The sequence below is a fragment of the Fusarium vanettenii genome (assembly GCF_000151355.1).
Source record: "Fusarium vanettenii 77-13-4 chromosome 10 genomic scaffold NECHAsca_14_chr10_3_0, whole genome shotgun sequence".
In the NCBI taxonomy this organism is placed as follows: domain Eukaryota; kingdom Fungi; phylum Ascomycota; class Sordariomycetes; order Hypocreales; family Nectriaceae; genus Fusarium; species Fusarium vanettenii.
Genome location: NW_003315871.1, coordinates 45,957 through 69,496, shown reverse-complemented (window position 1 = coordinate 69,496; position 23,540 = coordinate 45,957). Strand labels below are relative to the sequence as shown.

At 51.9% G+C, this 23,540-nt stretch overlaps 7 protein-coding genes across 7 annotated transcripts; 2 read left to right on the top strand and 5 right to left on the bottom strand.

Moving 5' to 3' along the window:
• Positions 1 to 138: 138 nt before the first annotated feature.
• On the top strand, positions 139 to 2,044 carry NECHADRAFT_105500 (uncharacterized protein; the record flags this gene model as incomplete). The annotated part of the gene is made up of 1 exon (XM_003047681.1): positions 139 to 2,044. One exon carries the CDS (start codon positions 139 to 141, stop codon positions 1,792 to 1,794), a length of 1,656 nt encoding a protein of 551 aa, XP_003047727.1. The 3' UTR covers positions 1,795 to 2,044.
• Positions 2,045 to 2,058: 14 nt separating this feature from the next.
• Positions 2,059 to 2,623, bottom strand: NECHADRAFT_50561 (uncharacterized protein; the record flags this gene model as incomplete). The annotated part of the gene is made up of 3 exons (XM_003047499.1): positions 2,059 to 2,315; positions 2,374 to 2,531; positions 2,589 to 2,623. The coding sequence occupies 3 exons, from the start codon at positions 2,621 to 2,623 to the stop codon at positions 2,059 to 2,061; spliced, it is 450 nt and encodes a 149-aa protein (XP_003047545.1).
• Positions 2,624 to 3,594: 971 nt separating this feature from the next.
• Positions 3,595 to 5,462, bottom strand: NECHADRAFT_50658 (uncharacterized protein; the record flags this gene model as incomplete). Its single annotated transcript, XM_003047498.1, has 3 exons — positions 3,595 to 4,340; positions 4,397 to 4,576; positions 4,625 to 5,462. 3 exons carry the CDS (start codon positions 5,460 to 5,462, stop codon positions 3,595 to 3,597), a joined length of 1,764 nt encoding a protein of 587 aa, XP_003047544.1.
• A 4,172-nt stretch (positions 5,463 to 9,634) lies between these two features.
• NECHADRAFT_72382 (uncharacterized protein) lies at positions 9,635 to 11,293 on the bottom strand (the record flags this gene model as incomplete). The annotated part of the gene is made up of 4 exons (XM_003047497.1): positions 9,635 to 10,039; positions 10,133 to 10,994; positions 11,047 to 11,142; positions 11,199 to 11,293. 4 exons carry the CDS (start codon positions 11,291 to 11,293, stop codon positions 9,938 to 9,940), a joined length of 1,155 nt encoding a protein of 384 aa, XP_003047543.1. The 3' UTR covers positions 9,635 to 9,937.
• Positions 11,294 to 12,083: 790 nt separating this feature from the next.
• CPC2101 (condensin complex component SMC1) lies at positions 12,084 to 16,054 on the bottom strand (the record flags this gene model as incomplete). The annotated part of the gene is made up of 5 exons (XM_003047496.2): positions 12,084 to 12,137; positions 12,173 to 12,820; positions 12,871 to 15,808; positions 15,860 to 15,953; positions 16,024 to 16,054. 5 exons carry the CDS (start codon positions 16,052 to 16,054, stop codon positions 12,084 to 12,086), a joined length of 3,765 nt encoding a protein of 1,254 aa, XP_003047542.1.
• A 1,481-nt stretch (positions 16,055 to 17,535) lies between these two features.
• NECHADRAFT_64104 (uncharacterized protein) lies at positions 17,536 to 19,906 on the top strand. Its single transcript, XM_003047680.1, has 2 exons — positions 17,536 to 17,785; positions 17,868 to 19,906. The coding sequence occupies exon 2, from the start codon at positions 17,943 to 17,945 to the stop codon at positions 19,656 to 19,658; it is 1,716 nt and encodes a 571-aa protein (XP_003047726.1). The 5' UTR covers positions 17,536 to 17,785; positions 17,868 to 17,942; the 3' UTR covers positions 19,659 to 19,906.
• A 767-nt stretch (positions 19,907 to 20,673) lies between these two features.
• Positions 20,674 to 22,550, bottom strand: NECHADRAFT_50794 (uncharacterized protein; the record flags this gene model as incomplete). Its single annotated transcript, XM_003047495.1, has 3 exons — positions 20,674 to 22,043; positions 22,099 to 22,226; positions 22,279 to 22,550. The coding sequence occupies 3 exons, from the start codon at positions 22,548 to 22,550 to the stop codon at positions 20,674 to 20,676; spliced, it is 1,770 nt and encodes a 589-aa protein (XP_003047541.1).
• Between the last annotated feature and the right edge of the window lie 990 nt (positions 22,551 to 23,540).

The following is a 23,540-nucleotide window of genomic DNA, read 5'->3' as shown; positions in this document are numbered from 1 at the left end:
GACATCATACTTGATCATCCATCGCCTCTCATATCCAACTTATCACTCCCCTTGCCGAGGGCTCGGTAATCCTCAGCATCGGGTACTTTTATTAAGAAATATCAATCGGCTGCGCCGACTGCGCTCTCCGTGTCAAAGATGAAGTTGAAGCTCCTCGCGGCAACATTGTTGCTGTTGCAGGCCTCCGACGCCGCCGGCATCGATACTCAACGGGCCAGCCTTAATTCCCACGCCGATAAGACAAACACTCGACTGTTTCCTTTCCTCACGAAGCTTCGCGATAATGCGATCGAGTTCATATTCGGGCGACACCCCACCAAGGATAGCAACCAGCCGCCTATCCTCAACCAATTTCGCGCCCAGTATGCCAACCAGCTCGTCCTTCGTTTCAATGTCACTACGTCCCACGAGGAAGGCGCCCTCGCCGATGCCGCTGCTCGACTATTCCTTGATGTATGGGCGTTTACTGAAGACTACGTCGATATCCGCATGCACACCGACGAGGTCGGCGCTCTGCTCAGCCTACTCCCCAAGTCGCTTCACACTTCGCATTCTACTCTGATCCCCGACTTGGCCGCCGCGGTCTACAACTCACTCCCAACCGATGGCAACCCTACGCGCTCCGACCCTCAGACCGTTGCCCCCAAGATCAATACTAATTTGTTGCCTGGTGACAACCTCTTTTTCCAGGATTACCAGCCGCTGGCGGTGGTGGTCCGCTGGATGCGTCTGCTTGAGGCCATGTTCCCGTCATATGTGGAATATATGAACATTGGCAAGTCCTACGAGGGACGCGACATTCCTGCCCTTCGTGTCGGTGTTCCAGTACTTGAACCAGATGCGCCTAGGAGGAAGACCATTATGGTGATGGGTGGCTCCCATGCTCGCGAGTGGATCTCGACCAGTACTGTCAACTATCTGGCTTGGTCTTTCATCACAGGCTACGGCAAGGAGCGGATGATCACCAAGCTACTCGACGAGTTTGACATTGTGTTTTTGCCAATCGCGAACCCGGATGGCTTCGAGTATACATGGCACATTGACCGGCTCTGGCGCAAGACGAGACAACAGACGAACCTTCAATTTTGCCGCGGACTGGATTTGGACCGCGCTTATGGATATGAATGGGATGGCTCACGGGTCCAGCGCGACCCATGCTCTGAGAGCTACGGAGGAGAGAAGCCTTTCCAGGCTACTGAGGCTGTCCAGATTGCCGACTGGGCGCGTAATGCGTCGTGGAACAACAACGTTCGATTCGTCGGCCTGATTGATCTGCATTCTTACTCGCAGCAGATTCTGTACCCCTATTCTTATACCTGCTCGGTCGATCCACCAAACCTGGAGAACCTCGAGGAGCTCGCAGCAGGCATTGCCAAGTCGATCCGGCTATCGAATGGAGAGTCATATACAGTGACCTCAGCATGCGAGGGTGCCGTATCAGCACGAGAATCCAGCGGAGGTCGGTTCTGGTCTCGCATCGAGTCTGGTGGCGGATCCGCGGTCGACTGGTTCTACCACGAGATGAGAGCTCATTACAGCTACCAACTCAAGCTTCGGGATACAGGTAGCTACGGCTTTCTGTTGCCCAAGGAACACATTATTCCAACGGGAGAGGAGATTTTCAACGCGATGAAGTACTACGGTGACTATCTGCTTGGAAACAATGGAATCGAGTGGTTCCCAGAGGCCGAGAAGAACCACAGGGCAAAGGCGAATGAGAAAGAGGCTGTGCCCGCCAGTGAGGAAGATGTTCAATTTAGTCAGGAGCTCAGGAGGAGAAGGATGCGGAGATAATGGTAAGACTGAACTCTTGGTTCATGGGGAACGGATATGCAACGCATGGGTCGGAACACGGGCGGTTGGTTATAGGTCATGAACTCTCGGTTTTGTTTATATCATGCTACAAGGTACAAAGATTGGGGCGTCCATTGGTCACTACACAAGGCAGGACTTGGGGAAAATGGCGCAGGAATATTGTGGGTGGCCTATTCTTACACGGAATCAAGTAATATTGAAACAACAACACCATGGTCTCTTTTTGCAACAGTCCTCCCTTGCTTATTGGCCCAGAGCGTAGCTGATGGAGGTGTAGGCGGCCATGAACTTGAGGATAGTATCGCAGAGGAAGCTTCCAATGGATCCTCGCATTCTTCCTTGGGGACCGCCAGCAGAGTAGCCAATGGCATAGATGACACGGGAGAGAGCCCAACCGGCGCCGATGGCAGCAGAAGCTACGGGGAAGCGTAGGCCAGAGATGAGGAGAGCACCAAGGAAGGAGATTTGGTTCTCAGTGAAGTTGGCGTGAGATCGTTGGGCTAAAGAAAGTCAGTAAGAGGGCTTCAAGTGAAAAGGTAAGAGTTTGCCACAACGTACCACAGTTGAACTTGTAGGCGAGGTCATTCTTCTCGGCCAAGTCATTGCTGGCGTAGGGAACGGGGTACTTGAGGCCGCTGGCCTTGCGGGCCTTGCTTGTGAGCACCACATGGAGAGAGTTGATGAAGAAGGTGGAGGTGGCGGCGACGAGGACGTAGCTCGAGGCCGTGTTAGTTGAGTTTTTGTTTGACTGTTTGAGGTGAAGCTATCCTTACCCGTACTCCTCAGGAAGTGAGATGGTGAGAGGCATGATGACGATTGATAGTTGTTGTTAGTTGAAGGAGAAGAAGGTTCTACAGCGTCAAGAGATGGGATTGTTGTTCCAGGAAAGTTGTGTGTACAGGTTAAACAGACTCGAGATAGTTACGTGGTCTCCCAGCCTTAAATATTCGCCAGCAGGCTTGTAAAACTTGGGTCCGCGTGGACCAAGATCTTCCCGGAGCGGGCCAGCCCCGGGAAGCTCCACCGAAGGAAAAGCCACAGAAAATGCTACAGGATTCGGCCAATGCTTGGCTCGTAATTTACATGCACGAAACACTCGTTTTTTCGCTCTACGCGTCGTATCAGAGCCTGCTCCGTGCCGCATTAGATGATACGTCGTCGGATCGTCGCCTATGGAAAAAAGGGGGTTAAGGGCGAGATGCCGACGCCCGAGACCCGCTCCGCCCGATGCCCCGATCATGACCATGACCTGAGCCTGGGGAAAAAAAAAAAAAAAAAAAAAACCCGAAGAAAGGCTTGTTACTCAGCTATCATGTAAGCGGCGATTGGCCCCAAAAGGAATTCGGACGTTAGATAATCGCCAACTCCAGTCTCTGGCTCCAGACGGCGGGGGGGTTTCAAGCGCCAAGCGCCATATCCCACACGGTTGCTTCCAAATGGCCCCCTGATGGATGCGGCAAGGTTGTGCCGACGGCCTAACTGAATTCCGGCCAAGTTTCCGATTCATTCTGTGGCGCTTGTTTTCTGTTATGCAGCGGGTTCGAGTCAAAGTCCGCAACTCCGTCTCAAACTCCGCACTATTCATACCCAATTTCACGAGTCATGTAGGAACAGGGCACGAGACGGATAACATGATCTAATAAGAGTGAGACAGTGTAACCGGAAATCCAAGAGTGTAGGGCAAACATACGAGTTCAAATAGCCGCCTAAATCTCTTGTGTGTCACTTGCTGACTCCGGCCGAGCTCTCGGCGCCGGTGCCCCACACATCGGCCCCGTCTCACCCGGTGCATCTCTCCTCGGGCGGTCGCCACGTCAGCCCGAGTCCTTCAAACACTCTCCGTTCCGCAGTCTCCATATCCGGAGCTCCATCTCCAGCGGGGCCCTTCTCCAGATCCACCCACATCCCGTCAGACCTACGCCGGACGCCGCTGCTATCAAATTTGAGCCCCTTGACCTTCTTACAGTATCGTCGGAGGTCTCGTTGGAACGTTGTTCCGCCGCTCCAGCCTAAAAGCGCGCATCCTACCGTTTTCCATGGACTAATTATGATGTCGACTCTTCGATGTGGTGCGTCCTCTTGGCTGGGGTCTTGCCATACAACCATCGCCTTATCCAGGGTATCAAAGCCAGACCCGCTTGCGCCCTCGCCCTTCCATGATACTGGCCGCTGTCCTCGCTCACTATTGTGGAGCGACATTACGAGGTTGTGCGTGATAAACCGAGCTTGCTCAAGGCTCTGAATCAACGTATTCACAACTCTCAGTGTCTTGTTTTCGTCCCGGTGGCTCAAAATGACATCGATGTCACCACATTGCGACTTGCCTCGTCGATATCCTCCCGCAATGATCATCTCGAAGCCAGCGTCAATCTCGCGTGCGTGCTTCAGTATGACGGCTCCAATAGATTCAACTTCGTCTCGTGGGATCTTGAGTAGAAATTCGTCATAGAACTTGACCCCAACCTGCTGGGAGCGGCTGAGCGAGTCCCAAGTAAAATCGACAAGGTCGTTTAGATCTCGCCATCCTATAGTTGGTCAGCCTTCGACTCTAATCCTCAAGAACTATGCCATGGACACTGACCCTTACGGTAAAACTCGCGTGCCGTCGTATCTCCAACTCCCCAGATGTTGTAGAAGAGCCTGAGTACAGACACCATAGGATCTGCATCAGCTTTACGAACCTCCGTCAACTCCCCTGTCTCATTCCACTCACGCCAAAGCTCGGCAATCTTAGCACCGCAGCCCGGCAATCGCTCCACTTCTATAGGGTGTTTAGCTATGCAATATTCCTTGGCAGGGTGAGACTCACCGTGTGTGTTCTGCAACTTGTGTGGATACGCCGACACAGTAGCAATAGAAGTAGAGTAGGCCCTGACACCAACCTCGTCGCCCTGAAGTTTACGAATAGTCCTGACCTCGATCAAGGCCTCAACGAAGGCCTCATTAGGCGGCTTCATCGGCGTAGGCCGCTGACAAGAATAGGGCGTTTCAAGGAAATCGGGGACTGGGGGTAATGTGATATCATGCTCCGAAGTTGTCTGATGAAGCAAACTGGGTACGTGATCAGCTGAGGTTGCTGAAGTATGAGAACGATGTTTGGGTCGACCACGAGGTGAATTGCTCGCTGGTTGCGCTTGTTGGTCTTGTCTGGCTCGCTCTAGTATGCTTGCTGTTGAAGAATGCTGGACCGTAGCTGATGTTGGCGTCGCATCTTTTGGGGAGACCTTCTTGCCTTGGTACAGGAGATAATTTTCAAAGGGTAAAACAGTTCCTTGTTCAAAGGAGTCCTTCAGCCATGCCAGCTTGACAACCTTGATGATATCACCATCATTTGGTGTCGATGGTTCAGCAACTCTTCTCCGCTTTGAGCTAGGAGCATATTCGGTGTCCCTCTCCTGTGTGTCGGTGGTTGTGTACGTTTGCTGAGACTTGTTGTCACGTATCTGCGGGCTTTCGATAGGTACAGTCTCGAATTTGGCCTTCCTCAGTTCGAACTTGGCGCGCTCCGCTCGCGAGATATTGCCTACCACAACCTCAGCCTCGTTGATGTCATAGGTCAACGTTGGGGTCTGGTTCTCGAGCTCATGTAACTCGTTGACGCTGAGATGCGTCGAAAGCAAAAAGATGCGTGGAAAGTCGGGGGCCATGACAAAGCTGCTAGTGTCGCTCTGGTCGAGCTTGACGGGCGATGTAAATGAGAGCTCTGGGTGATTGATGGCGCTTGCTTCAGAATGGTTAGGAACACTTTGCGGAGGGGTATGCTTGACGGCCTGCCGTTTGTCCAGACGTTTTGCTCGTTCATCAAGGCTTTCACGGTACAATCTAAGATCTAGTTTCGACTGCGGCTTTCTATGGCGTGTGCTTGGGCGCTCGCTCGGCGACGATTGCAGACCAGTCTGCTGCTGTTCGCCTGGGATGGTTGTTTGGGCGGTAGAAGTGTCGTTGGATTCTTTGCTGTGGCTAGCTTTGTGGTCCCGACTACTCGTCGGGTCAAGGCGGGAGGAGGAGTTGTCGCTCTCTTGTGAGAAGGTGCCCCTCCCTTGGTGTGATTGGAGATCCCCCTCTCCAGTGATGGTGTGTATCCATTCACATATCCTTTCATGGTCATGGTCATGGCGCGCGACTTGGTCGCCAAAAGGTATCTCGCATAATAAATAAGAACTGGTTTCCGACATTAATCCAAGGAATGGAAACGGAGACGAAATGGGCGTGTAGCGTGCTTCCAACAGTGTAATCAAGAATTGGGAGCATGTCATGCTCACACACCGAAATGAGAAACTTGTTGGGCTGTGCAGATGCTAAAGAACCGTGGCGATCGTTGAAATAAGAAGCAGACGAACCAACAGGTGTCTGAGCAAAAGCAAACAAACGTCATACGCCTGGGGACGGCCTCTCACGGGTAGCAAACAGAAAGTGCAAATGCTTGGTTGGCCCATGGGAGCCTTGTCCTTTGTTGGTTGTCACATCCATTTCCAATCACCCGCAGCAAGGGAAGCTGCCGCTGTAGAGTTTTTCCCCCCTCCCGTAGATGTGTTTCTTATAATTGAATAGAAGCATTTGGAAAATTATCGTGATAATTTGAAAAGAATATTATAATGACCTACACAGAACATAATTGTCGCTCCCTCATTCATATCATCTATAGTAGTTTTTGCGCCTTCTGCCATTCACCATCTCTACCCTAGCCAAGCAATGTACTTGGTGACGTTTCAAGTCGCGCCACCCAGACTGTACCGACGTGGTTAATATATTGCTGTGTGACACCACGGTCCTTAGCATGAGTAGAGTGATTGAGCAGGTAGAGAATTTTCGATATTGGCCCCGGTCATGGTTGGCTTGGGTTATGGAAAACAAGACACCAGGCAGTGCACATATGTCACTTTATCACCCCCTAAACGGAATCAATAAAGTACAGTCAAATGGATGAAATCTTCAAAGAGATATCACCACGAATGGCAGTATTTTAGTCATCTTTCATCACAGTCAGTGCGAATTTACTCGGTATATTTAAGAGTTCGTTAAGCTATTCTAAACCTGCGTGGTTGGCGAATACCTACCTGGGCGACCAACCAAGTCCCACAAGTTAAGTACTACGAGATAGAATCCGTTGGTCCATCTGAACAGTAGCATGTTTTCTGTAGTGTAACTATCTGAACTGTCTACTACCCCCCTCCTCTATTACACAGAAAACTTGAAAGACGTGCGGGTCCAGAGGGGGGTGTCGGTGTGATCTTCCCAATTCGAACGAGAAACTACATCGATAGAGATAGCCAAAACCATCGAGAGGGTCGAGTCTGACAAATGAAAAACTGATCAGCATAGCCTGAAGTCAGTCGGTACGTCGGGACCGTCCTTCACCATTTTGATCTTGATGTCATTGTACAGCAGGCGAGTCGGGCCTGGAAAGGGGACATAACAAGTCTAGACTGGTCATGAGAATAGAGACGGAACGAAGGGTACGTGAAGACGCAGTGGTTTATGGTAGAGCGGAGTACACTGGTCACTGGTGGTGAAGGGGCCTGGCGCAGGCTCACCAGGCACAAGGTCAGATGAGTTGAAGTCAGAATCTATCGCACCATGAATTGTGTGCGGATGTCGCGTATTAGAGGCACTGGCCGTGCCAAGACTTCGGAACTGGACTCTAGACTCCGCTCAAAACATCAACTAAGGGGGTGGGGAGACGAAGGAGGAGAAGACAATGCGAGAAGACGTGGGGGCTCTGATGGATGTCTAGGAGTGCCCTCCCTCCGGAGTGAGGAGGAAGAAGTGAACTAACTTAGGGCTGAAGACATCGACAGTAGTAAGCTACGGGAATAGGCATCGCAATAGAAGAAGGATTCTCCAAAGGAAGATGCAATTGCGGTATGTTTGTTCTACCTACTCTGGCACACATGGAGCAAACCTGGAGGGAAGCACCTTAGGCTGTCAAACGATCCGGGTCGCCATAGGTAGCCATCTTTCGCTCGTTCATGTCAACATCAACGTCTCTCTCAGGAGTGGCTTCCTGATGGGCGGTGCCGGAGTCATCCAACGACGGTGTGTCACCAGCGCCAGCTGGGCGAGGGACTTCTGGTACTGCAGAATCAGATTCGTCGCTACTTGAGGACTCGACATCGCCGGCGGGCGAACCGTCAACGGAAAGGGCCTTAGACATGCCATCAAGGGAATCTTAATTGCCATAGGAGATTGATGGTGGATCGTAGTTGGCAGGAGGCGTAGTTTGGTGTCCTTGTTGGGCGTCCTTGCACGCTGTTTTCCGAAACTGTCCCTGAGATACTGTTGGCTCTGGGTAATCTGACTGTGAGTTGAGAGGCCGCTTATTCCCCCTGGTCTTGACGATTCTTTGAGGGTGATAGTGGCTTTCCTTCTCATTCCGGCTGGTCTCTTGTCCTAGTCCCTTCACATACCCCCCACCCCCCTAAGTCACGAGGCATCGGGTAAATAAACGAGTTAGAAGATGAGATTCTGCGATAAGGTAATAAGAAGCCTACGAGAAGAGTATTGTGAGAAGAAAAGAATAGAAGAATTGCAAGATGTAGGCAGAAAGTGAGTTTGGCAACCGTCGCCAACTGACAGACAACAGCAGTGATTGTCAAGTTCTTGGCAATGAAACTATGCTAAGTTTGCTTAATATTATCAAGAAGCAGTGAGAGAAGAAGGGAAAAGCAAATAACGCTTCTATACCTATATAATCTACACACTCCCTCCTTCTCCTGGCATATCTTCCCCAAGTATAACTTCGCTACATTTCCTCTTATTATACTTCCTCTATATTTCCTTGTTGTGTAACTCCTCTTAGTACTAGCACAGAAGGTAGACGGCGCAGGCTGGTGATATGCGCCCTTGAGGGCGACACAGCAGCCAGCAGCAAAAGGGCCCTCTTGAGCTTGCCCACCTATTCAACCCAGAGGGCAGCAACACTGGAGCACTCTGGAACTCCAGGTGACACAGGTTTATCAGCATGTATCACAATTTTCAACTCAAATCATCATTGCTAATCTGGATAGAGAGGAGCTGGTTGTTGTTGTTGTCGTTGGAGAACTATTACCCTTGGTTCTGCGATCTAAAGCCATACAGTTTTGCCAATACAGCTCCTGAGACAGGATTCATCGTGAAACAACTGAATCACACGAGATGTTAACCTCCCTGCACTACAAGGAGGGAGTGCTATACCGCAAGTCTCGGCTTACGATGAACGTCGAGGATAGAGTCTTCTACTACAGTGAGTGGACGAAAGGCACTTGTTATATATACCCAGGAAGAGCAGCGAGAGACAACTTTTCATGACGGCATCTGTACACCAAGGCATATATATATATATTGAAGACCACAAGGAATGTTTTCTGCACACCAGTGAATTACTCACTCTGAAGGATGCACGTCAGTCCTCGGGAGATGTTTCTCTCACTCACTCACCAAGGGTTTGCGTTAGGGGATAAGTGAGGAGAGACAGGCTACCTTGAACAGGCGTATGGTGCTGCCTTGGGGAGGATGAACTGGGAGGAATTGCAAGGAACCAATGTGAGAGAGCACTTGAAGATGTTGTAGGGAATGATCGAGGGCACCGGAGGATTCGACATGTTAAGATGACGTTCTGGCGGTTGGATAGGAACACAACACAACATCCATCTTACTCTAAATTGTAAGAGAACTACCATAATATAACGATAAACCGCGAAGAGCCATTGATGTTAGGGTTGTAAAGAGCCATTGGCTATCCCTCTTTGAAAGCACGTTATCGTGAATAGGCAGACTTTACGATATACTGTGAACAGAATGCTCTGAAACCCCGGTCGTACGGGTCAGTAGTCTCGTCTTGTCAAGGTGGAAGGAGGAGTTGTCACTCCTTGATTCATATTGTCTATAGTAGTCCTTGCGCCTTCTGCCGTGTCCCTGTGCAATCATATCAACACAGTACCATGTCCCTACCCTCGCGGGCCTTTTTAATACCAATCTGGTTGGTTCTCTCCCCTTTCGATGGATCTCTTCTTGCCAGTCCTTCAGGTCCATCCATACCCCCTGAACAAATCATTATTAAAACATCAAGCCAGCCTGCCCACGGTGAGCATTTGTAGCCTCTGGAAAGGAGGAAAACTCATTGACGTATGCAAATCTGCGCCTTTTATACATCCTCGAACTCAATCTCTTCTTCACTGTCCTCATCTTCCTCTTCTTCCTTCTTGATCACTGGCTCCGGTTCGACCTTGACTCGTTTCGCTTGTCGCTCATCCGAGTTGTCACCGTCTGTGGTAGCCTCCCGCTTAATTGCTGGTGTGACGGGAGTGTCCCGGCTGGACACATTGCCTGTTGGGGGCACATCTTCAAACTCATCTTCGTCCTCGTCTTCTTCCTCAGATCCGAATTCGTCCTCTTCCCGAGCCCGCTCCGCAGCCTGTTCTGCCTTGAGCTTCTCAAAGATATCATCAATTTGAGTGGTGGCCTTGGTGTTAGGCGCAGTAGCAAGTGATGAGTTTGCAGCGGCTTCCTTCTTGATAGTTGTGGTAGTGCCTGGTGTACCAGTTGCCGAGAATGACTCTCCGGTGACTGTACTGTTGGACATCCAAGATGGCAGCGCGTTTTGTTTGGCAATCTTTTCTTTGCGCGCTTGCTCCTCCGCCTTTTCAGCATCTGTTGGCCCATCAGAAGTCGAGATATTAACTGCGATAGACTGAGGCCCAGTATTTGTCAAGCCCTTGACCGCCATGGGTCGGTTTGCGCCTGCGTCCGCCGCTACGGTTTGGGCACGCTGATGTGTCGCATCTCGCTTCACGGGGCGAGCGTTGGCAAAGGCACGATCAAAGTCGCATTCGGGGATGTGGACAGCGTCGATCTTGGGCAGGAGCTCGCTGATGAACTTGAACTGGCTGTTGAGGCGAGTCGACTGCTCGTGACCGGTCGAAGTTCGGTCTGCTTCAAACGTGAGCGTATGGTGGCAGCGATGGCACAGGAAACCATCCGGACCACTGTTGTCCAAGACCTCCATCATTGTCCACTCCGCTTTGCAGAATGAGCAAAAGAATTCCTTCTTCTCGCTGGCCACTTGCGTGGTGCCCTGCACCTCCTTGTCGATTGTGTAGACGCGCCATTTGATCGCGTCAATGGTATTTCGATAATTGATGTAGTACCAAGTTCGATTGCTCGGTCTCGGGTTTCCTTCTCGTAGTTCTGATCGCGTGTGCCTGCACCAAGAGTCAGCGGCTTTGTTTCCCTTCAAGACTGGGGAGCGCATACACAGTCAAGAATCTATCTTCACGCAGCTTGCCGCAGATCTTGTGGAGGTCCTTTGTATTGATGGCCATCAGGTAGGCCAGGTCATCATCTCTTAGCCTGCCACCACACCACATTAGCAGGAGCCTCACACTTTTCCAGATCGAGAGACATACGCCTCATGAAGGATAAGCGCATCGATGACAAGTATGTCGCGAGTTTGGTAGAAAGCCCGCATCACGGACTTGATAAGAGTGACTGCGAGATCCATGATGTCGGTCGCGAATCGCAGGATGGTCGCCACTGGAAGGATTTGCGCAGACGAAGAATAGGATGGTATCGGGGATTTCAATCGAATCGATAGTGCGATGGCAGCTTTTCGAGAGGATGAGATAGCAGAAGGGGATTGCGCGGGTCCCGATCAGGTTGTTGCAGCTCGTCGCGACAAGAGCATGGGAATGCGATAGAGGTTGCCGTCTCGAACAAAGCGTGGCCCAACAACCATTTTATGAGCGATCGAACATGGCGGGGGAGGAGGCCTAGAATATGCAGCCGATTGAAAGACTTTCCAAGCTTCTCGCGGGGGCGCAAAGAGATCCTAGTACGCCTTTGAATTCTTGTTGGAGGAGAGTTTGAGTATCGAATGTCGGGTTGGAGGAGTTTCTTTTGTCTCGAGACAGGCTGCCAGCTGCCTGGGGTCTGGTGTGGCTTGGTTTGCATGAGACCCACCCATCCTGCATGAGCCTAGCCTCATCTCAGCCCCAACTCTCAGCCTTATGCAGCTTCACCAGCATCGATGGTATGAAGTGTGATTAAGTAGGTAGGTAGCGAACAAATGGCGCCTAATCAGTGTTCAATCCACCAAGCGCTGCATGATTTACGTATTCGGTGTAATTTTACATGAATTCCCAGCGCAGTAACAACTCATAAACTCATATGTGACACAGCGCGTGCAGAGCTCGCAAGGCTCAATACTCAAAGTTGCAGCAAAAACTCTCGAGTCCACCCATGCTCCATGAAAGAAAAGATTCAGAATTTTAGTTCTCATCATGCGTAATTTCTCAACTGTATACAAAGTCAGCAAGCGAGCATGGAACCAAGTGGGTTGGGAGTAACTTACATCTAGAGTAAGGGTGCGTGAACTATTCACCTCCTGATCACGGTAGACACCCACAAGACTGTCACTGTCTTGGAAGAGACCAGCCTTGAGACTAATGACAATGAACTGCATTCCAGGTCCTGAATGATCCTGAATGTACTTCTTGATCTTGTCAACATTGGCGTTATCCAAGGCGGCATCCACCTCGTCAAGTACGAAGAACGGACTTGGCTGGTAGCTGTGGATAGCGAAGAGAAGCGCGAGTGCAGCCATCGTCTTCTCACCTCCCGACAAGTGCTCCATGTCTCGGAAGCGCTTCAGCGGTGGCATCGCATGATACTTGATGCCCGACAGGTATGGCATATCCGTATCCTCTTCAATGTCCAGGTACGCCTGACCACCAAGGGGGTATGCCTCGGATCGGGTAAGATCCTTGTAGACGTGCGATATTTGCTCCTGGATGTGGGTAAAGGCCTTGTTGAAGAGTTCAAACCTCTTTTGCTTGACTTCGTTGAAGGCCTCCTTGGCCTCGTGTGCTGCCGTTTTGGAGTCCTCATACTCTTGTTCTGTGAGTTTGAGTCTGGTTTCCACGTCCTCCAATCTCTGCATTGCTCGCATGTTGGGATTCAGCTTCTCCAGCTCAGAGGTCAGGTTGGCAATCTTGTCCGACAGGTTCTCCTCAACGCTGGCATCGTCCGACTGCGTGGGATTAGTAAAATCGTCCAAACGAAACCCAGAGGGTCACTCACGGCTTTAAGCTCTTCGTCGAGGCTGTCAAAATCGATTGCAATTCCGTATGTCGCCATTGCCATGTCCATCATGTCCTCGTCATCCTCATCCAGATCCATCGCATCTGGATCTTGACGAAGGAGATCGTCTTCGGTCGGCAGATCATCCAAGGTACCTTCCTCGAGGGGTATGCGAATTTGTTCCAGGCGACATTTTCTGAGCAGTGCTGACTTGCTGGCACTGTTCTTTTGCAGGGTCGTTTCGAGTGCACTGATTTCCTTCAGGTTTTCATCAATGTCCTTGCTGCGTTTTTGTACCTCAACCTTGGCCTCAGACACCTTCTGGTTCTTCTCAGCAAGCTCGGCCTTGTTCTCCTCAAGTGTCTCCTGGAGAGCTTCCAACTCTTCCTGTTCATCTTGCATCGCGTTCTGAATCTCGTCCTTCTCCTTGACATATGTTTTGGCATCGTTACGGACGCGTCGAATGACCCCTTGCAGTCTGTTGATCCGGGCAATTGTGTCGTTGTTGCGGGACTGTTCCCAAGTCAATAGCCTCGACAGTTTCTGCTTCTGGACCTCGAATTGGTTGCGCTTTTCCGAAACCTCCTGCTCGAGCTTGCCTTGGGAAGCGTCGTAAGCCCGGATATCACTATAGCCGAGTCGCGCACAAAAGTCCGCGAACACCTGGTCCTCAACCTGTGCGATAGCATCTCGGAACTCCTGGCATGTCCTCTGGGTATTCTCCAGCTGTGCCGCCTGCTCCTGGTATTTGGGCTCCAGCTCCCTAAGCTGCCTCTTCTGGTTGTCCAACTCACGCTTCTTGCTTGCATGGTTCTTGTTGAAAGCAGCCAGCTCGTCCTTGACAGCTGCTAGGCGCCTCTCCAATCCAGCCAGATCGATTTGCAGCGATTCTTCTTGTGACCCACGTCTGTCAGCCTTTGGCAACCGCTCAATCTCATCTTTGAGCTTGGAGGCCATCCGTTGAAGGTTCTGAACATCAGCTTCCTCAAAGCGCCTCTTGTTCTTTGACTCAGGCCCACGACCACCTGTCATAAGACCTGCTTTGTGGATGATGTAACCCTCGAGCGTAACAGCCTTGACAGGAATCTTCTTGTCGTAGCAGATGTGCTTGGCGATGTCGAGGGTATCGCACACGATAGAGCTGCCGCAAGCATAGGACACGGCTCGCTCAACAACTGAATCGAATTCGACAGTGTCAATAGTCAACCGGGCTCCAGAGAATCCCTTGACTGCAGTGTTCACGGCATTGACCTTGATGTTGTCCAGGGGAATAAAGGTCATTGGCGGGAACCTCTGCTCCTTGAGGTACTGAACACACTCGACACCGATCTTCTCTGTGTCGACCACAACCGAATCAAAGTCTCTTCCAAGGGCCACAGAAATAGCTTCGTCAAACTTCTTCTGCTTCGGCTTGACGAGTTGACCGATGCGGCCATGGACACCAGGGAACATGCGCTTCAGAGCAGACACCATCTCCTTCATCCGGGTGTCTTTGGCGCTCTGCCGCCTGCCATCATCAGCCTCCCTGAGCTTCCGGGCCACGTCCTCAAGCTTCTCCTCGAGCTCGGTTCGTTTTTGGCTGGTTCTGACACGCTCTGACTGAAGTTGGTTGAACTCCTTCTTCTTAGTATCAATTTCCTGTGAGAGTTCCTTGGAGGCAGTCTGTGCTGCAGTTCTCCTCTCGTCGATGTTTGTGAGCTCCGCTTCGATCTTCTCGATGCTTGCTGCAATACTGTCGACTTTTCCCTTGAGGTTGTTGACAGTGACCTCGTCTGCCTTTCGCTGCCGCTCGAGATTCTCAAGCTTGGCTTGATTTGGACCGGAGCGAGACATGACCTGGGCGCGAAGAGTGTTGTACTCCCTTCGGTCCTCGTCGCTGACCTCTCGCCCTTGCTTCTTCATCTGCTCCTTATAGTCGTTCTCGAAGACTTCTCGGGCTTTCTCCACATTCTCAATATCCTTCTGGATCTTAAGCACGATCTCTGCCTGCTGGTCGCGCTCTTTTGTGACCTTGGCAATTTGGGCCTGTAGGCCCTCAACTTGTTGTGTTGATTCATGAATCTTTTCCTCGATCGGGACGAGGCTGCTCTCCTTGTCCTCAATACTTCTCTGCTTGGCCCGGATATCCTTGTCGATGCGAGCAACATGACGACTCGCCGAGGCCTGCTCCTTCCGGGCAGCTTCCAGGCGCTTCTCAAAAGATTCGACGTTGCGGCGTAGCTCCTTGAGTTCTTGTTGATGGTCTTGTATGGCGCTAAATGAATCGTCAATAGCCTTCTGGAAATGATACAGCTTCCATAGGCTGTGCGTGACGATGGCCGCATCACGATCGTCGGTTTTCTTCTGGAAGTTGTCGGCTTCTTTTTTCTGCTCGCGGAATTGTTTGATTTCGGAATTAATGCCACGTCGCTTGTGAAGTTGGTAGTTTTGGTTCTCAGCAGCCTGCTCCGCCTCAGCTTGTGTCTTCTCGTAGTCTGTCTTGTACTCCAGACTGCCCGAGATCTGCTCAATCAGACGCGTGAGGTCCTGGGGAGACTGTGAAGCAATCGCCTCAACATCTCCTTGGAAGACGAGGAAGTTCCGGGCTTTGATGAGGATGTTTTCGGACTCGAGAGCTTCGTTGTACTGCTGAGCGGTGACGACGCGGTCGTTGATGCGGTATTCGCTGGCGCCCTGACTGGTGATTGAGCGCTTCCACCTTTGCTCCTCGCCAGCATCGTCCTCGTACACGGCCATGACCCAAGCGGTCTTGGGATCACCTCGGGAAGCCTTGTCGTCTCCGTCGGCATGACCGTTTGCGTCACCATTGGTCTGAGCAGAACCATCGTCGTTGATCTTGGCGGTTTTCAGGACCCGCCCTCGGTAGACGAGATCTTTAAGGTGGGCGGAGCGCAGGTGGGAAGATTTGATACCCAGGACGAAGGAGATGGCGTCCATACTAGCGAGATTCAGCAAAGCGGTCGGCGCGAGGACGAAGCTTGCGACTTACGAGTTAGATTTTCCAGATCCATTGGGCCCGATGATAGAAGTGAAGTATGAATCGCCAAATAGAAGGGTATGGTGGCCCTTGTAGGACTTGAAGTCTGTCGTGCGCAAGTCAGCTCTGGGGTCCTTCGTCGCTTGATCAACCTGCAGCAAGAGGGAATAACGCACTGAACAACTCGAGACGAATGAGCTTGCCCATGGTTGCGTAGGTGGGCAGCAAGCCCGGGTATCGGTGGTCGAGGGGAGGTTTGCGGAAGTGTGAGAAGAGAGTGAGGTTGGTTTAGAGGGGTATCACGGGTCGCGAAGCGAATGCGACGGAGGAAGAGAGCGCGTCAAGTGGCCGGGGACCCAGTGCGCCGGCGAGTCGCGCAAAGAAAGAGCAGGAAGGAAGCGCGTTAAGACTACTCTCGGAGACCGAATAATGCTATGCCGCAAAGTCTTCCAATTCAGTGTGACGAGCACGCATAGTCGACGGCGAGAATGGGTGGGTAAAGATGAATGTCGTTTGCCGTATTGCGACGCTTGAAAATGATGGATAACGCGTCGCGCGACGACCAAGGCTGGCTGGTTGGTACCTGAGGCGGGAGCCTCTTTGGGGCTTCTCTCAGTGCGACGAGCTTGGGGCATGGCCCGTGCCTGGGTGCCGCCAATTCCATCCAGTAAAAACCGACGGATAAGGCACTACCGATAAGCAGTACGTACCGCTCAAGCATGACAGCCCAGGTCCACCTCAGTTTGGGCGAGCAACGGTGGCTTGCATCATTCCGCAGTCTGGCAAGAAAGCAAGACGGAACCTACCAAAGGGCAGAATAAGGAGAACGATTGCGTGCGTACTGTGCCTTTCAATAAACAGATCAATCACCAGTTGTCTACAAGGGAGCTAGAGCGAAGTTCAAACCCAAGCAACCAGTCAGAAGTCAACGACTGTACACGTACATCCCAACTTGGTAAATCGACCAATAATAGAACGGGTCTGGCCTAGTCAAGGGTTCACATGATGGGTTTGGGTATCGTGATACTCACAGTGGATTTGGTTTTGAAACACATATGGAACTAGAGTGCATCTGACTCCAAGGCATGAGTGACATGCAGTTGCAGGCGAGGTGACGAAGCAGAACCTGGATTCAAAGCCCGAAGCTTTGCTTGGTGGCCTCAAGTAGGTATGATGCAAGCGATTCCAGCCTGGACGATGACAGCAAAGTTGTGCCCTGAAACGGTCCTTGATCGCCAGTCGATGGAAAGATCCAAGCTGATATCCAGGTTGTGGCGCAAATGCATGTGCCAGTGCACTGACGAAGTCAGAGGCGTCTGAAGCTGGAGCCACGAAGTGACTTTAATTCGGAGTTTCAGCACAAGAAATATTCGTCAAGAAGTAGACTAGTTAATATAAGATATACTGTTCTACAAATATTAATACCAGACAAGTGTTTCGTGCAAAAATCTGGACCAGAATGAACTGCGGATCAACCAAGTACTCCATACCTACCTAGGTACCCAGCTCTTCCGGCAGTGTGTGCCACACTGACCCCAGCAAGCTTTCAGCCCGTCGCTTTCATCATAGGCAGCCCGGGTCTGGGGTCCAGCTTCGAGGTGAGAGGTGTTGGGGACTTGAACATCCAGGCAATCCCACGTGGATGTTCCGTCACCGCTGGTGCTCCCCTTCACTTTCTGTCCCTTTGTTCTTTCCTTTCTTTTTTTTCTCACTTTTATCTTTTTCGTCTGTCTTATTCATCCTCTCCATTCCTAGTCACCGCTTCTTCAGGGTCTCGCAGAGCGCAGAGCACAAATGACTTTCTAGCCGCCAGGTCCCTCCCTCCCTTGTCTTTGGAGGTCGTGCAGCTGGCCTTGTATAAATACTTGGACTCGCGCTGCGCTCCCTTACACCGTCCTTCCCCGTCCGTGCTAGAGCAGCCCCTGCATCCTTCGCCTTGTGAGTATTTCTCCTCGTTCCTGGCAACGTTGATTCTGCCTTTCTGCTGGTTACTTATGATTGCTAACGTTCGTTCCAATAGCTAGGAGCTTAGCTACCACCTACACGGCAACCCTCGACGCGCGGATCAAGCACGACGTCAACCAAGAACGCCATCATGGATGACGATACCAAGGCACCTTCGGGTGCCTCCCACGGCCTCAAATCCGACAACATCTCTACTGATAGCGATCCCGTCCTTACCCCCGGACCCGAAGCTCCTGCCTCTCCCAACTCCTTACCCGCCGACTCTTCCCTACTTGATACACCAATGCTAGGTGCCACGACACCCAGAAGCTCGCTTCACTCGAGAAATCCATCCTTCTCTGGCAGCAGCTCTAACCATGAAGACTGGGATGCTCTGCCACCTCTCGATCGATTGACAGTCCTCGATCTACTCGACAACTTCGCGCTGCCCCAGCAGCTTGAGAAGCTGCAAAAGGGCATCTCTGCTCAGACGGACAAAGTTAGGCGATCGAGAGAGGCCATCAAGTCCAAGACAGCGCTCGCTCGTGATCGCATGGTTGAGGAATGGCGGCGCCGCGTTCCTTCGGCTGATGAGCAGCTCGATCGATACCGCAAGCAGATGCAACGCCGTGTCGACAAGCTAGGAAAGCGTTGGAACGACACAAAGGTTATCAGCGCTCGGGAAAAGGTGTCCTTCATCTTTGGCGTCATGAACATATTCGTCAGTGGATACCTCATCGGCGGATTCCCAGAGTACTTCCACCTGTGGTACACGGTGCAACTATTGTACTTTATGCCTATCCGCTACTTCACCTATCATCGCCGCGGCTACCACTACTTCCTAGCCGATCTATGCTACTTCGTCAACTTTCTGCTCTTCCTCTCCATTTGGGTCTTCCCTGGTTCGAAGCGACTATTCCTTGCCTCTTACTGCCTCGCGTTTGGAAACAATGCGGTTGCTATCATCATGTGGCGCAACTCACTCGTCTTTCACAGCTTCGACAAGGTCACCTCGCTCTTCATCCACATCATGCCTTGTGCAACTTTACATTGCATCGTCCACCTGCTGTCTCCGGAAATGCAGAGGGAACGATTTCCGGCGATCTGGACCGTCAAAACCTCGCCTCCAGGATCACCCACGGCATATGCCAACGTGGTCTCCATGCTGGCTTGGAGCACGATTCCGTATACTATCTGGCAGCTTTCGTACTACTTCTTCATTACGGTCCGTCGGAAGGAGAAGATTGCTGCTGGCCGACCCACTTCGTTCACTTGGTTGCGAAAGTCGTACTCCAAGACATGGATCGGGAAGTTGGTTTTGGGACGACCTGAGCGCATGCAGGAAGCTTGTTTCATGATGATTCAGTACTCTTACGCCGTTCTCACCATGCTTCCTTGCCCTCTTTGGTTCTTGAGCCGCTGGGCCTCCACCGCCTTCCTCCTCGCTGTCTTTACATGGAGTATCTACAACGGTGCCACATACTACATTGACGTATTTGGTGTTCGTTTCCAGAAGGAACTGGAGGCTATGAAGGCGGAGGTGATTCAATGGCAGAACTCGCCAGAACACCTGCCACAGTCACCTCCTTTGGGGCCTCGGCCGGAAGGATCCTCTGCTCCTGGCCAGATTCACAAAGGAGCGACTGGTTCCGCGTCTACCATCCAGATCCCATTGACGAACGAAGTAGCTCGTGAGAAGGACATGTTGGGCGACACCTCCCTACCCACAGATGAAGCCGCTCGGCCAGTGAGCGTGGATAAAATCCCTCTTCTCGATGAGACAAGGGGCTCTACCAGTACTGGAGTTGATGGGGAGCGTAACGACACGACTCGGGAGAGGAAGTCGGGTGAGACACCCGCCGCTTGATGTTGAACTTTTGCTAGACGACTACGCGGTCGATGTTCTGGGCTTTGTTACGTTCTTGTTATTATGATGATTCCTGCAATCTCACCCTTGGCATGATGTTTGGGCGCTTATTATGATTGATTGGCTATTTGTTACTTTATTTGGCTGGAGGTGTATGGAGCGTTTCAAGTCTTGCTGGTTATTTAGTTGATGAGAACCTACCGTTCATTACAACCAATATGCACGGAGAATACCCCTTGTTTTGCAGACACCTCAGAGATCAGACACGGGTAGTTTACAAGTTGTGATGTGATCTAGAACTACGTCGTGTTATGACCATCACGCTCTGCCCCAAGACCTTTGATTAGCTAACTCCTCTTCAAGACTCATATGTCGAATCTGTTTGTACATCACGGCATGTATAGACAAAGATGACGCTTTAACTTCAAGGAAGGGTATCAACCCGTCCATTATATTCATGTGGCATCTTTGTGCCCTAGCTAAACAGCCCCCTTGCGCTATGCAGGCCAAATGACAAACAACAAAAGTGCAGATAAAAGCAATTGCTGTAACTTCAGAGCTTGTTTCGCTTGCTTGCTTTGCTCTGCCTTTGCCAGCCAGACCAGCAATGCGCCCAAGATCATCATCCCTCATCAAACCCGTCCATTCATTCAAGGGGGCATATCCGCCTGCCTGCCCCTTCCAATGTCCCAAAATGTTCCCAAGCAAAGCAACCCGACCAACACCACCACCGTGAAGCCCTCCGTTAAGCCAGAGGAGAGCCAAAGTCCAGATGCGACGCCGTTTAATGCAGATGATGCGATATCCCTCAGGGTATTCTTCCATAATGCGTGAGATGCGACTTTTGAGAACCACTTGCTCTCACGCCCAAACTTTTTGTAGATGGACGGCATGTAATAAATCGGCCGTTCAAGTGTACAGGTGACACGTCATCAACATGAAGGATCCAAGCTGCCAGAAAATCCGATGGTGTGGCAACCAAGTGAAAACATGTACTGCCTCCAAATACAGAAGCTCATCGAATAACAGCCCAGTCAGCAAGTCGACCTCCGTTGTCACCATCCTCTCGAGTTCCTGGCCGCCGACCAAATGTCGACCAGAATCTCAAAGTCTCGTCTCCAGCTCCAGTCACAATCGTTCGGCCATCCGGGCTCATAGCCAGGTACAGCACTCGATAGGTGTGTCCTGTCAGACTGGCCACCTGGGTCATGGAAGGATACTTCCAGACAACGATCTGGTTCTGGCTGTAGCCGTGAGTCGAGACAATTTCGTTGGAGTTCTTTGACCAAGCAATATTGCAGACCTGGCTGCCTGTGTCAATCTCGTTGATGACAGATCCCTTGACGGTGTCGTGAAAGATGATGCGGCGATCAGCAGTACCACCTCCAGACGCGAGCAAGCCGCGCTGGTGAGGAGACCATGAGATAGCCTTGACGGCTGCGGTATGGTCCGAAAACTTCCAAAGCGGTGTTTCTGAGAGCTTATCCCAGACCATGAGCTTGTTGTCGTTACCGCCACTCGCCAGCTGCCCGTCCTCACAATTCCACTTGAGGCCACAAACTTCTTGCTTATGACCAACAAGTTTCCTCAGCCACTGGTCGGGAGCTCGCACGTCGCGGTGATAGATGAGTCGATCGCGCGATCCAGAGGTAAGAATGTGGGTGTTCCAAGCCAAGGATCCCACACGCGCTGTGTGGCCAGTCATTGTTCGTAGTCTTCGTGCCTTTTCCGCATCCCAGATCTGCACTAGACCCTTGCCAGTTCCTATAGCAAGGTGTGTGCCCTTTTGTATCCATGACACGCTTGTCACGGTGTCGTCCTCCAACGTGCAAAGTTTGTTTACCTTACTGGTTTGCGCGTTCCACATGTAAACACTGGAACCCAGGCCGACACCAAGAATGTTTGCACTCCCCCAATCCACCAAGTTCAAATAGAAATCATCGGCCAGTTCGGGGGCGTCAAGGACCTTATAGGGCACTTTGCTAACAGCCCTTGGCTGGCGCCTGGGGCTGAGCAGCATCTGTTGGCTACCAAATCGTACTGGCGATAGGCTGTATATCTCAGCTCGAGTATCCAAATTGGGGCCGTGGCGGCTTTGTGGTGTCTTCGAGGGAGTCGGATGTCCAGCAACGTTGCTGTGCTGGCGTGGTGACATGTATGAGAAGAGATTCTTATGAGGTGTTGACGGCGTTAATGAAGATGGCAATGAAGGCGCGGTGGCATTAGTGGGAGGTGTGTGAGCCCGAGTGCCATCGTTGGCGGGGATGTGAGAGGTTGTGGGGAGAGCTTGGTTCGGGGAGAGAGTTGGGGTTGCTGCTTGGGGTACGGAGTTCTCAAAGAGCTCGGCACGAAGCAGGTGTGAGAAGGTACGGTTTGCCTCCTCAGCTATAATAGTTGTCAGTATATCAAGCACTTACGAAGCTATAGGAGGGGTTCATACTCTTTTGGAAGTGAAGTTCACCGTGAGGAGTACGCTTCTTTTGTTTCGAAGGGGTAGCAGGTGATCCATCCTCATGAAGTAGACTGAAGCTAGCTTGCAGGTCTTGGCCGGAACGAGTCGGGATGAATCTACAGAAGGGTAAGCAAGGGACGACGTTGATGCATTGCATGGTTGACCAACCGATCACCGTTTATCCGCTGCCGCTTACGATGAGGACTAGCCCCCGGTGTGCTCTCTCGCTGTGGTCGTTGGAACTCGCGTAACAAAGCGTTGTCGACGGCGTCGACATCAAACGGGCTCGCACGGGTAGCGTCGCTTTTCCTTGCGTTGCTGCGAAGAGAACGATTGGATCCATTGTCGAGGGTCTGTCTGGGCTCCAAGCGACCGCGATCTGAGCGGGGAGGAGGAGTAGATGCGCGAGGAGCGGCGGCATGGCTTTTAGATTCGTCCATGGCTCGCTTAGAGCGATGATGACTCGAGGCAGTGATGCCGGCAGCTCCAGGAAGTGCCGCCATGATTGAGACGCGGTCGGGTTGCGACTCCTAGTAGGTAATTAAAGAGATCGTGGGGGAAGCGGTGGGGAGAACGGGTCGTGACGGCGCAAGAGGATAGCGGAGGATTGCCAGGCAAGCGAAGCGACGCTTGATTGATGAGGTCAACAGGCGGCAAGGGCGGAGAGAGAGTCCAGGCGAGACGGTGAGGGCGCAATCCCAAGCACCGTCCAGCAGATCTCGGCTTTGTTTTTCGGAAGGCGTCTATCGCATCGTCTCGATCTCGCGAGGACCCAGCAACTGGGGGGGTTGTCGGGCACGGTGCTCGGCTGAGGGCGCTCGTTTGGCCAAGTGGTTGTAGTCGACAAGAGATGAAATACGCAGCAGAGAATCCGAAGCCGCGATGAGAAGAAGAATAACCTAGAGAGGGGAAGCTCGTGGCGATGCAAGACGCGGCAGCTGGCGATGCGAGACGTGATGTGCGAGATCCAAGTAGCAGGATAGAGGTCGAGGTGGGCGGGTGCGGTACTGGGCTTTGCCGGGTTTACGCTGAGAGGAGCGCTGGGGGTGGCGGGAAAGAGGGTCGCGGGCTCAGGTTCGTGAGGGATGTTGCTGCTGGAGGGAGGTTGACCTAGGACTCAGAAGGGCGCGCTAACAGGCGCGTGGCCAATCAGCAGTCCGAAACGCCAGGATGGGACCCCCCTGCGCCCGGGCGGGCTCTGACAAGGAAGACCGCGGACGGCCAGGAAACGCGCGGGTCAATAACAACAACCACCACAATAATAGAGGACCGTGATCCCCTGTTGTTCCATGAATCGAGCCTGAGAATGGCATTGAAGGGGAATCGAGGGGCTGGATAATTTGGTTTGCATCCAGCATTGTGTGTCAAACCTTTCATTGTTTTGCTCATTCTGGTTGTACCTGATGCATGCACCTATCCTATCCTCCCTC

Excerpts from the sequence above, each read along its gene's own strand:
- NECHADRAFT_64104 (XM_003047680.1), top strand. The coding sequence starts at position 17,943 with ATGGATGACGATACCAAGGCACCTTCGGGTGCCTCCCACGGCCTCAAA.